Source organism: Ranitomeya imitator, chromosome 3 (genome assembly GCF_032444005.1).
Source record: "Ranitomeya imitator isolate aRanImi1 chromosome 3, aRanImi1.pri, whole genome shotgun sequence".
In the NCBI taxonomy this organism is placed as follows: domain Eukaryota; kingdom Metazoa; phylum Chordata; class Amphibia; order Anura; family Dendrobatidae; genus Ranitomeya; species Ranitomeya imitator.
In genome coordinates this window covers 408000419-408014154 of record NC_091284.1, presented here as the reverse complement: position 1 = coordinate 408014154, position 13736 = coordinate 408000419, and the positions used below count along the sequence as shown (strand labels likewise).

Below are 13736 nucleotides of genomic sequence, written 5' to 3'. Positions count from 1 at the left end.
TCAGCGTTGGCCCCACCATACAGCTTCATGACCGTGTTCTAGCTGTACTTCTGTGGTTCCCAACAATGACTGAAATGGCGTATGCACAACCGCTGCTCCATTCATACTCCTCCTCTGTGCAGGAAGGATTGTTGTGGGACTCGCGGACCATTCTAAGTCATAAATGAAGGCCTAGCAGTATGGCCCACAAGGTTCAGACGCCTAGCTTTTATACACTGGACAGCCCCTTTAATGAGATTGTTTTCTGTAGCTTGTGTATTTGATTTACTCCACTAACAGTGCTCCACCAATAAGAATTGCAATCCACTCCTTATTTGGCAAGGTGGAGTAAAAGGGTTATCATTTTAGAAGATTGCCGACACCATTCAAGCCTTTCATAGGGTGCCTAGAAATTTCTACTGCAGAGGTGACGTGAACAGACGTCAAAGAGGTTACCTGGCATCTCATTGAGGTTTCATCACTAGTACCTGCTAATTGCTAGAAGACCTGCTTAATTAAATCTTCTCGCAATTTTGCCCCAAGTACAAAAATAATTCTGGATAGCTTGCTAGTATGAATTAGCTCCAAATGCTTTCATAAAAATAATGATTTTACTTCAGGTACACGGAGATGATGCTGTCACTAAAGAATGTGATGATGGCCGTGGTGGAAACTCTTCTCAATAAGTTTGAAGAGGATCAGGCCAAGAACCGAGAAATGCAGAGGAAAGCTTTGCATGAGCAGCATAGCAGTAGATTCATGGATAACTGCTCTGACAGCGATTCTTCTTTCAATCAGGTACATTTTATTTCACTCTTTCAAATATTCACTTATATATCCACTAATTCTTCATATATTCACTGCCGTAGCCATGCTCCTCTAATAAATCACCTTATGTGACCAATCAAGTCAGTACATTCTGTCAATTAAAAAAATTATCCTATGTAGTCAAACCATATACATAACTGTAGTAAAAAAAAGACATAAGTGTAAAATAGTCAGAATGATTAAAGGGCACTCACCTGTAGAACAGACATCTTTAAACTGAATATGTCAGCAGTTTTGCTATGTAATCCGAGAGCAGCGCAAGTAGTTATCTGTCACTTACTGGACTGTTGTTAAAGATTGAAATGAATACCTGTCTGAATATATTCAATTTTTAAAAAACCCTCCTGCCAACAAAGTTTTTATCCTCTTAATATATTACAGTCCTCATATTATATAGTATTGTGTACTTACAATTGCTCATTTTGCCTTTCTACCCAGATAATTTTTCCCTTTTCCATTAGGTTTATTACCTGACATGATTAAAAACTGACTGGCTGACTCCTTCTAAGCTCTATAGAGAAACAGGATGTCAATTTTCTCTGCATGAGTCATCACTGCAAAAGTCCCTGGTGGGGAGGAGAGAGCAGCTGGGTCAGAAGTAGTGTTGAGCGATACCGTCCGATACTTGAAAGTATCGGTATCGGATAGTATCGGCCGATATCCGAAAAATATCGGATATCGCCGATACCGATATCCGATACCAATACAAGTCAATGGGACATCAAGTATCGGAAGGTATTCTCATGGTTCCCAGGGTCTGAAGGAGAGGAAACTCTCCTTCAGGCCCTGGGATCCATAGGGATGTGTAAAATAAAGAATTAAAATAAAAAATATTGATATATTTACCTCTCCGGCGGCCCCTGAACTCAGCGCGGGTAACCGGCAGGCTTCGTTGTTCAAAATCAGCGCTTTTAGGACCTGAGAATCACGTCCCGGCTTCTGATTGGTCGCGGGCCGCCCATGTGACCGCCACGCGACCAATCACAAGCCGCGACGTCACCGCAAGCTATTAACGCGCTCATTTTTAAAAATGAGCGCGTTAATGGCTTTCAAAGACGTAGCGGCTTGTGATTGGTCGCGGCCACGCGACCAATCACAAGCCGCGACGTCACCGCAAGCTATTAACGCGCTCATTTTTAAAAATGAGCGCGTTAATGGCTTTCAAAGACGTAGCGACTTGTGATTGGTCGCGTGGCCGCGACCAATCACAAGCCGCTACGTCTTTGAAAGTCATTACCGCGCTCATTTTTAAAAATGAGCGCGTTAATAGCTTGCGGTGACGTCGCGGCTTGTGATTGGTCGCGTGGCCGCGACCAATCACAAGCCGCTACGTCTTTGAAAGCCATTAACGCGCTCATTTTTAAAAATGAGCGCGTTAATAGCTTGCGGTGACGTCGCGGCTTGTGATTGGTCGCGTGGCGGTCACATGGGCGGCCCGCGACCAATCAGAAGCCGGGACGTGATTCTCAGGTCCTAAAAGCGCTGATTTTGAACAACGAAGCCTGCCGGTTACCCGCGCTGAGTCCAGGGGCCGCCGGAGAGGTAAATATATCAATATTTTTTATTTTAATTCTTTATTTTACACATCTCTATGTATCCGATACCGATACCCGATACCACAAAAGTATCGGATCTCGGTATCGGAATTCCGATACCGCAAGTATCGGCCGATACCCGATACTTGCGGTATCGGAATGCTCAACACTAGTCAGAAGTTGAAGAAGGGAATGATTTATGCAGGGGCAAGAGACTTTCTGTTTCTACACAGAGCAGAGAAAAGAGAAGAATTAGCTGGGTAGAAAGGCAAAATGAGCAATTGTAAGTACACAGTGCCATATTATATGATGACTAAAATAAGTTAAGAGGATAAAAACTTTGATGGGCGGAGGGCTTCTTTAATCTCATACACGCACTAAGGCCAAATTTGGCGAAAGCTAGATGATCACTATGTCCTTGAGTTACTGGGTAAAACTGGAGTGAGTACTCAGAAGAGGCCTACTGAATATAGGTAGAAGATAGGAACTATATGCAGATGGTGCCCTTGGTGGGTTTTGCTCCCAGAACCCCAGGGCAGCAAATGAACAGTGCTAACTACTGAGCCCATTGGGAAATTGCACATAATGCAGTTCTCATACAAACTCATTGCACAGCCATGGTCCTTTTCCTCCCCAGAAAGACTAAAAGCCACAATAGAAAGGCTAGAATGAGCTTCCAATGCCACCGACTAGAAGAATATCAAGACCCTCACCCATATTACAATTTCTGCATATTTTTTCTTATTTTTCAGAGTTATACATTTATGAATCAGGAACAGTTACAGATAATTGCTGAGCAGCTGGATCCAAGTCAGCCCGATGAGGTACAGAGTATACGTGACGGTTATTACTGGTGGTTAGTGATGAGAGAGCGTGCTCACCACTCGAGTGAGCATCAGGGTGCCCGGGTACGCATACACATGCGAGGATTGCCCAAGTATGTTTGTCCATAGTTCAAAATGCGATTTGTCAAGGATAACATGTCTTCCTTACACCTAATATCTACCAGCATAGCATGACTTACAGTGTATGTAGAGAAGCCTACTTTACTCCACAGTGTTGTTCTGTACTTTCTTATAACATTGTGCCATCCTTGAATTTGGCCTTGACATGCTTTTCTTTGTGGAATGCCTTTATTATATGCATGCCCTGCAAGTAGTGGGAGCGAGGCCAAATGGTGGCAGGGTGTGTGTGAGAAAATGACACCCTATCTTTACTTACACTGTTTTATAGAAGCCATTTACTGATATGGACAGTGTCCTTCTACTTCTAGACAGATCAAGATAATTCTTTTGAGTTGCAAAACTCCAAGACTTTCATTTTCCAACCTAAAGCGCAGTTTTCACCCCTTCATGACATGCGCCGACTAGTACTGCGCATGTCGTGTCTCCCCCTTTGATGTGGGCTTCAGCGGTGAGCTGACATCTTTCCCGGCACATGTCAGCTGATTTGAACAGCTGACATGTGCCTGGAATAGCCGCAGGTGGAATCGCGATCCACCTGCTACTATTAACCCGTTAAACGCTGACAGCGGCATTTAACATGCGCTTCCGGAAATCTTGTCGGAAATCCGCCCATCGGTGACCCCGGTCACATGATCATGGGTCACCGATAGGTTGGCATGACAACCAGAGGTCTCCTTCAGACCTCTATGGTTGTCATTGCCGGCTTGCTATGAGCACATATTTGGTATTGCCACGTTCAGAATCGCCCGATCTATCAATGTAAAAAAAGGATTAACCTGTCGCTAAACGGCGTAGCAAGAAAAAAAGTCAAAATGTCAGAATTACGTTTTTTTTGGTTGCCACAACATTTGAATTAAAATGTAATAACGGGCGATCAAAAGATTGTATCTGCACCAAATTGGCATAATTAAAAACGTCAGCTCGGCGCACAAAAACTAAACCCTCACTCAACCAGAGATCACGAAAAAAGGAGACACTACGGGTCTCAGAAAATTACACTTTTTTTTTTTTAACTTTGGTTTTTTTTTTACCACTTATATAAAAAAAGAACCTAGACTTGTATGGTGTCTATGAACTACCAATGACCTGGAGAATCATAATGGCTGGTCAGTTTCAGCATTTGGTGAACATTGTAAAACAAAAAATCCAAAAAATAGTTGTGGAATTGCACTTTTTTTTTGCAATTTCACCGCACTTTGAATTTTTTCCCCATTTTTGAGTACACGATATGGTAAAACCCAATGTTATCGTCCCGCAAAAAACAATCCCTCACATGGCCATATTGACATAAAAATAAAAAAGTTATGGCTGCGGGAAGAAGGGGAGCGAAAAAACAGAAGCGCAAAAACAAAACAGGGCTCCATCTTGAAGGGGTTAATGACCATTTATTGACCTGAAATCTGTGATGTGTAGTGGAGAGTTTTATCTCCTTCGTTACATGATGGTCTTCATGCACTGGTGAACGGGTGGGTGGAAAACCGGAATTCACCGTATTCTGTGTTGGGTGTCCTTAACCAGACGGCAGATTCTGTTTAGGCCAATAGTATGGCGGACGTTTGCCTACATTACTGCCTTAATCTGTTTATACCTCCAGTTTGATTTGTATTTAGCCAGTAAGAAAGAAGCCAAAAAGTAAGATCAGCAGTAAATTCTTATGGACATTGACTCTTTGTCACCCTGGTGATCATTCTGAGCATTCTCTCCTATAATATCTAAAGTGATATTTCAGGGGTTGTTCAATTCCACTTTTTCTCTAAAGGTACGGAAAGAGGCCATGCAGACGTTGTGTTCTGCTCCCCCATCAGACGTCCTCAATTGTGAGTGTTGGAGTGTTCTTCATAAAAATCTCACCGTGGCTCTGGCTGATCCGGACTCAACGTTCACAGTAAGGATGTAAAGCAATTAAAGGCAATGGGCAGCTATCATAGTGGTATATCAGACTATTGCATCCGTGGAAAGGCTACTATACATATTAGACTAAAGTCGGCCAGACTCGCCAATATAAGCGGGATCAGCCGACAGTCTGGATGCCCCCATACACATTAGACTATTCACCGACATTCGCCTATTGCATTTCCAACTGCCTACCCTGGGACATAAGCTAGAAGATTCTGGCTGCAGCTAGGTACTCGACCAACCGATTGTGCCTGTGCATGGGGGAGTCGAGGCGATAGATCAGGCTTTTCCTTAACTTTAATTGACCTATCACTATATTGTTTTCAAAGCAGTGTCACACTTTGTCCTCTGGACTGTTGGTAGATCATTCATCTATACCGACACCAAACCCAGCTTCTTGGTTGTCTCTGTGAGTTTGATAATGTAAAGTACCTGCTCTGTAATTTATCACAAGTGACTAATCTGAATATTTTTGGATCAAACATTGTGAAAAGTTGCAGTAAATAAAAAGCTTCAAGAAGAGAGCTCTACGGGGCCATGTTTCTGCGTTACAGAATACTGTCTGTTCAGCCTTGTTTCCACACTTTTTGCATTTTGTTTAGCTTAAGTAGCCATTGCTATATGCAGCTGACAGATGAACAATTGATATGACTGTACGCCTAAAATATTCAATTGATTGTTTTCAGGAAAGAATTTTGCGCTTTTATGCTAAAACATTCTCTTCGTCTCCTTTGAATATGGCACGAGAAGTCTACACAAGCTTGGGTATGTGTCCGGGTTACATAATACATATTTCTTGATTTTAATACATTGGGTAGAATGCTCCATGACACTGTATATTCATCATTGCCCACCAGTAATAAACATGTTCTCAATCAAGAATAGTCAAATGAATCATCAAGGGGCAGAAGTCGCTGCCGCACCCTGTGCCCCTTCCCTGAAAAGAAGCGTTGTCAGTGACCTCTGTTTCAGGGGCTGGGCTAGTCCCTGCTCTACTGAGCATATGTGGGTTGTCAATTCCAACATATGCTTAGTAGATTCTTGCCACTCTGCAATACGCAGAATGGCAGTGCACTTTCTCAGATCAGCCTATGCTCCCTGATGATGACTTGTTTGACTATTGCAGTATTCTCTGGGATTGTCAAACAAAGCATTAACAAAGAAGACATTTATGTTTAAAATAAAGTTTAGTTTTTGACTACCCCTTTCAATTTCACACACTTTGATGAGATGACTCTTCTGATTCTACCCTAGTCTACACAGTAAAACTAAAAATTAAGCTACAACAAATGAAAAGGTTTGTCGGTCATGTGTACTCCAGTAGCTGGTATGAAAACTTTGTAGGATTTCTGTTCTTTTTTTTTTATATAGATAGTTGCATAAAGAAAAAGTCACTACCAAAAACGTAGCTCAAATATACTAATAATGAATAATACATTTATTTTACGGAATGCATTTTCTTGTTTCTTTCAGCCAAACACTTAGAATCATCCTTTGTTTTAAATCATAAACCGATATTATTAACCGGTATCGATATTACCAATCCTGAAGTTGTGCGGACACTGAAAAAGGTAAAGTTATGTACTCTCTTCCCTATTATAGTCATCTTTGCCTTTTTAAGTGCATTCACAGTTCGAATTTGTTTCTTTAGATTCGCCTTTTGAATGATTACCAGAAGGAAGCTCCATCTTTTTGGATCAGACATCCTGAAAAGTATGTTCTGTTCTCCTTATGTTGCGGTAAATACAAAAACCCTTTCTCAAGAAGAGAGCTTTAGGGGGCACTCTTACAGAATACTGTATCTTCAGTCTTGTTTATACACTTTTTGCATTTATTGTAGCCTAAAAGTGGCCATCCCCATATGCAGCCGTAAGATGAGCAAATTAATATGAATGTACACTAAAAGTATTCTCTAAAAATTCATCGAATAATCCTAAAAAAAATACTTGCTAAAACTGCACTGTCTGTACAGTGGCTTCCCATGCCAAACATGTAGATCTCAGTTGTCCATTTGCAGTTGCGGTTGGTTCTGGTGGTCCTTAGCAGAAGTTACTGCTTGGCGACTCTCCAACATCGCCCGCTCTGTGATCATATATGCCTTTCTATGTCCAAACACTAAGTGCCATTTTTCCTTGTGATTAGGTACATGGAAGAAATTGTAGAGAGCACGTTGTCTCTGTTGTCAGTCACTCAGGAATCAAGCTCACAAATGCTCCTAGATCCAGTTTTCTACTGGTCAATGATCGATACAAAGGCTGTGTGGTTCAAGAAATGGATGGTAACTTATAATGATGTGCCCCCATTGTATTCTGTCTCTTACCAGCACATTGTATATTGCGAACAAGCCAATCTTCATAACCAGTGGCCCTAGCCGATGTGGAAGGGGTCATATTACCTGAGATAAGCTTCAGTGACCACTAACTTTACTCCATTCAGTCGCTTCTGGCCAGGTGATATAATGGCAGTAACACACCACCCAGGGGCATCAGGGGAGAAACAGGGCCCAGGAGGGTACTTGTCTCTACATACTGTAACTAGTGGGACCCAGAAATGTAGCCTGCCCTGATGGCTCCTCTCTGCATCACTGAAAGGATTCAGCACTGGTCAGGTAGTCTCCGTAGTCCCAACTCTGACACCCTGGTATTTATTATTATTTAGTTATAGCGCTATCTTATTCTGCAGCGCTTTACACACATTATCATCCCCGTCCCCGATGAGGCTCACAATCTACCCTAAATTCCCTATCACTATGTTTTTAGAATGTAGGAGGAAACCTACACTAACACGGGGAGAACATACAAACTCTTTGCAGATGTTGTCCTTGGTGGGATTTGAACCCAGGATCCCAGCGCTGCAAGGCTGCAGTGCTAACCACTGAGCCACCGTGCAAAAAAGTTCTTCCTTGCACCATATACACGTTCACAGAAATCAAGTAGATTGTCCCCAGGATCACCCACTTGCCTGTGGCAAACTAGATAATGCCCTCATGAATGGAAGGAGCTGTAAAGAAATATTTCATAAAACTGTATTCAGTAAAATAACTATCAGAAATCCATGTTGTTTTATGGTTTTTATTATTATAATATTATTTTTATATATATTTTATATACATTTTTATACATAATCTAATTAGTAATAAAAGTGAAAAGGCAATACAAATAATACACTATTTTATGTGCCGTATACGGTAAAGGTATAGTGAGCACACACTGAATGAGTTTCATTATCTAGTGACAGAATATCATTTTAACAAGCTGATGAAAACGAATGACTAGCAGACTTCTTACTCCTGTCTATACGTTTGTTTTATCTTCTGCCGTGATCGTTGCCGTTTCCCCTCCAGCACACCTATTACAGCAGGACTGTGGTGTTGCGTCTTCTTGAGAAAAGATATAAATCTTTGGTGAGTATTCATGTAGCTGCTTGGAAACCTCTAAAACAAGTGACCTGACCTTTCTTCTGGTGGCTTCCACTATGTTACATGTATATATGATTTTTTTTTTTTTTTTAAATGGCCACAAAATATGTTCGATGAGAAAGACACGTCAGGGAACTCACAGCATTTTAGTGAAGCATTTTCTGCTTCAAAAACGACGCAGATAGGCCGGAGCCTAAAAGGTTCTGTGTGAACATACCCTTGGGAGTCTTGGGGAATGTTCAAATAGAACTTTTTTATATGAATTTTACAGATTTTTATTTTGCACATGTGCTAAAAAACAAAACCCCAAAATAAATTTATGTGAAAATATCCTTAGGAGCTTTCTCTGTTCCAAAAAGGCTTTGAAAACTCTTCCTATCTATATCCATTGTTTGTTCCGAACAGCTTCTGCCTGCTCAAAAAAACTGCATGTCACTACTTTATTATTATTATTTATTATTATAGCGCCATTTATTCCATGGCGCTTTACATGTGAGGAGGGGTATACTTAATAAAAACAAGTACAATAATCTTAAACAATACAAGTCATAACTGGTACAGGAGGAGTGAGGACCCTTCCCGCGAAGGCTCACAATCTACAAGGGATGGGTGAGAATACAGTAGGTAAGGATAGAGCTGGTCATGCAGCGGTTTGGTCGATCGGTGGTTACTGCAGGTTGTAGGCTTGTCGGAAGAGGTGGGTTGTGGAAGAGGGTTCCAGAGTAGGGGTGATACGCGAGAGAAATCTTGTATGCGATTGTGGGAAGAGGAGATAAGAGGGGAATAGAGAAGGAGATCTTGTGAGGATCGGAGGTTGCGTGTAGGTAAGTACCGGGAGACGACGTCACAGATGTATGGAGGAGACAGGTTGTGGATGGCTTTGTACGTCATGTTTAGGGTTTTGTAGGCAATGGGGAGCCAGTGAAGGGATTGACAGAGGGGAGAGGCCGGGGAATAGCGGGGGGGACAGGTGGATTAGTCGGGCAGCAGAGTTTAGGATAGATTGGAAGGGTGCGAGAGTGTTAGAGGGGAGGCCACAGAGCAGGAGGTTGCAGTAGTCAAGGCGAGAGATGATGAGGGCATGGACTAGGTTTTTTGCAGATTCCTGGTTGAGGAATGAACGGATTCGTGAAATATTTTTGAGTTGAAGTCGGCAGAAAGTGGAAAGGGCTTGGATATGTGGTTTGAAGGAGAGATCAGCGTCAAGGATTACCCCGAGGCAGCGAGCTTGTGGGACTGGGCACTACTTTGAAGTGGATTCTGATGGAAACTGTTCCAGACTAGGTTCTTTCAAATCACAAGACTGCAAAAATGCTTCAGGAAAGAAAAACTCCTGTTTGTGGTGCACTCCACGAAGAGAGAGTTTAAAGAAGCAGTCCAATGAAAGTTTTTATCCTCCTAATATATTGCAGGCATCATATTATATGGCACTGTGCACTTACAATTGCTTATTTTGCCTTTCTATCCAGTTAATTCTTCTCTTTTCTCTGCTCTATGTAGAAACAGGAAGTCTCTTGCCCCTGCAGAAATCATTCTCTTCTCCAACTCCTGACCCAGCTACTCCCTCCGCCCCCCAGCCAGTGACTTTTGCAGTGACTGATGACTCATACAGGGAAAATTGACCTCCTGTTTCTCCATAGAGGTTAGAAGGAATCAGCCAGTCAGTTTTTACTCATGTGATGTCATAGACCTAATGGAAAACAGAACGATTAGCTGAAAAGAAAGGCAAAATGAGCAATTGTAAGTACACAGTGCTGTATAATTTGATGGCTGCAATATATTAAGAGGATATAATTTCTGATGGGAGGAGGGCTTCTTTAACCCGGTATTTGTTATACTGTCTTCCAGATAATTGCAGCCATAGAGCAGTGTTTTGCTTATTATGAGTCATCACAGTCAGGAGCTGATGAAAACACTAAAACATCATCTTCCCAGCCGTATCCAGGTCAGTATAATATGTATATATGTTTTTCTTTTTGGCACTCATGATAATAACTTCTACAGATTTCACACTGACTAATGAGGCTGTTTTAGACTCTTAAGGTACCGTTACACTAAACGACTTACCAACGATCACGACCAGCGATACGATCTGGCCATGATTGTTGGTAAGTCGTTGTGTGGTCGCTGGGGAGCTGTGACACAGACAGCTCTCTAAAGGTACCTTCACACATAACGATTTCGTTAACGATTTCGTTGCAACGTCACGCTTTTTGTGACGTAGCAACGATCCCGTTAACGATCTCGTTTTGTGTGACAGCGACCAACGATCAGGCCCCTGCTGGAAGATCGTTGGTCGTGGGGAATGATCAAGACCTTTTTTTGGTCGCTGATCACCCGCTGCCATCGCGGGATTGGCGTGTGTGACGCCGATCCAGCGATGTGTTCACTTGTAACCAGGGTAAATATCGGGTTACTAAGCGCAGGGCCGCGCTTAGTAACCCGATATTTACCCTGGTTACCATTGTAAAAGTAAAAAAAAACAAACAGCGGTGACGCTGTGCTCTGCTTTCCGGCCGGCGCTGACACAGTCAGTGCGGGAAGCTGATGGCGGGGGACGTGACAGACATCGGAATGTGAGTATGTAGTGTTTGTTTTTTTTAACTTTTACAATGGTAACCAGGGTAAATATCGGGTTACTAAGCGCGGCCCTGCGCTTAGTAACCCGATGTTTACCCTGGTTACCCGGGGACTTCGGCATCGTTGAAGACAGTTTCAACGATGCCGAAGTCTTTCCCCTGATCGTTGGTCGCATTTTCTGTCCATTCAATAAGCAAGGCTTATTTCATCAGAGGCACCATTCACAATAGGCAATGTCACACCTGACCTTGCTCCCCCTACTTTCATTATGACCTTTTCACACTCACATTAGACACTTCAGTGCAAGAGATAGAGCAGGGATCTGAACACTGTGGCTAATGTACGTGTGCTATTTCCTGAACCAATAGGAAGTTAGAGTCTAAAAATGCCCCAGGGGTCAGTTGTAAGATTGTAACATTACTATTTTTTCTCTATCGTCTCATTGGGGGACACAGGACTGTGGGTGTATGCTACTGCCGCCAGGAGGCTGACACTAAGTAGGTATAAAAAAAAAAAAGTTAGCTCCTCCTCCATAGTATACACCTTGCCACTGGCCCTGACAGCTCCAGTTTATGCTTAGTGTCCGTAGGAGGCACATCTCTGGGTTTTCCCAGATGCTTTTTTCTCTTTCTCTGAAGATAAGACAGGGGCGACGGACCCTTTTGAAGGGGTCCGATCTTCCCAAACCAACAACGGGCGAGCACGTGGAGTGTCGCCTCCACGTATCCTCTCCCACGACGTGGGATTTTTTTGCCGGACTAAGAACCTGACCACCCTGAGGTAACGGAACCCTAGTTTGTACAGGCATTCATTCCTTGTCCGTGCACCCTCCACTTCATCACCAATGCACGGCTATGGTGTTTAAAGGAGGCAGACGGTCCCTCTCCTCGCCTTCTGAAGGGTGTAAGGAGTTAGGGTGCCTGCACCGTCTTTTTTTATATATGTATATATATATTTATATGTGGATTTTTTTGGTCTAACCTCATCCGCTGTCAGAGGGCTGCACAGGGGGCTCCTGCTTCATCGCGCGTTCTGCTGGTACCGCACAGGTGGTGACTATTATCCGGCGCTGTACTGGTTTCCAGTGTTATTCCCCACAAGCAAACTTCAGCAGGGGCATGGGCGGAAGTCCCGCCCCTTTTTTCGGCGGTTTCCTGTTCTCTAGGCAGCCTGAGGCATTATGGATCTTGTAGTCTGAGCATGGGCGGAAGTCCCGCCCCTTTTTCGGCGGCTTCCGGTTTTCTGTACGGCCTGTGGCATTATGGGTCTTGTAGTCTAAAGGAAGTCCCGCCTCCATCGGCGGCGGTTTACTTCTGGTTTCGAGCACCCAGCTTTCCCGGGAGAGCAGGGGAAGGAGTGAAATCTAGTTCCCTGCTTCGGCCTCAACCGGGTCCATGCGCGGTAACTCCTCCCACTTTTTCAAGCATCCGCCCTGTAATTTAGTATATATGTGTGATTTGCACAGGAGACATGGTTCAGTGTTTGAGAGCATATGGGGACACAGGACTGGGGTGAGTGCTACTTCCCTCAGCCTGACAACAGTATTTGTTCTAGACCTAGTAGCTCATAAGGAGATACGGAGCATAGCGGCTTTAGAGTCATCATGTCTAGAAACCCTAAGACTCACTCAGTTCTGTATTCCTCATGCATTACCTGTCGGTCTGCTTTTCCGCATGCGCAAAGTAACCATCTCTGTGAGGCTTGTGATTCCGAGCGCGTGCAGTAGCCCCCGTCTGCTACCCTGCCTGTTACCCCGCCGGCTATCCTGCCGGGTGTGCCTGTACCTGGGTCGGCAGTGTCTCCCCCTGAGTGGGTCATATCATTAACGCAGTCTATGGCGTCTCTAACAAAGGCGGTTGAGTCCCTTCAAGCCCCTGTCAGGGACATTCATCCGCCTGTTTTGGAAAGATCCTCCGATTTTCAGGATCCTCCGGCCTGCAGGGGCCGTACTCCCTCTAGGCAGACACAGGGGAAACGATCCCACACAGCGTCTCCCGGTCCGTCAGGTGCATCAGCATCTTTGAATCCGTCTCTCGATCTCCCTCTCCTGCGGAATTGAGTGAACACGGTTCGGACTATGACTCAGAGGGGTCTTTTGATTTAGAAGCTCCTGGTTATCAGGAATCTGTTGACAGTCTCATTGAGGCCGTTAACCAGACTTTGGGAGTAGAGGATGTGGCCACCTTACCTTCTGGTCATAAGGTGTCCTTTAAGATATTCAAGCAACCTCATAGGGTGTTTTCTACTCATCCTGAGTTTGAGGATCTAGTCCAACGTCACATGGAGCGACCAGATAAGCGTTTCTTTGGCCAGAAGGCCCTAGGTGCAAGGTATCCTTTCGCTCCAGAGCTTTGTAAAAAGTGGGCAGAATCCCCTTCAGTGGATCCTCCCGTGTCCCGTTTGGCCTCTAGTACGTTGCTGTCTCTTCCTAATGGGTCGTCTATTAAGGATCCGACTGATCGGCTCCTAGAGAGTCTAGCTCGGTCTCTGTTTGAGGCTTCAGGGTCAGCCCTCGCGCCGTCTTTTGCGGCCACA

At 43.8% G+C, this 13736-nt stretch overlaps 1 protein-coding gene across 1 annotated transcript in view; it reads left to right on the top strand.

Annotated features, from left to right (window-relative positions):
• Positions 1–13736, top strand: part of TBC1D32 (TBC1 domain family member 32) — a 199274-nt gene that overhangs the window by 53372 nt on the left and 132166 nt on the right. Inside the window, exons 4-12 of the mRNA XM_069757119.1 lie at positions 600–777; positions 3095–3166; positions 5067–5192; positions 5890–5968; positions 6677–6774; positions 6855–6916; positions 7346–7481; positions 8547–8606; positions 10470–10566. Of these exons, the coding sequence (XP_069613220.1) occupies positions 600–777; positions 3095–3166; positions 5067–5192; positions 5890–5968; positions 6677–6774; positions 6855–6916; positions 7346–7481; positions 8547–8606; positions 10470–10566 (908 nt within the window). The remainder of the gene's footprint in view (positions 1–599; positions 778–3094; positions 3167–5066; positions 5193–5889; positions 5969–6676; positions 6775–6854; positions 6917–7345; positions 7482–8546; positions 8607–10469; positions 10567–13736) is intronic.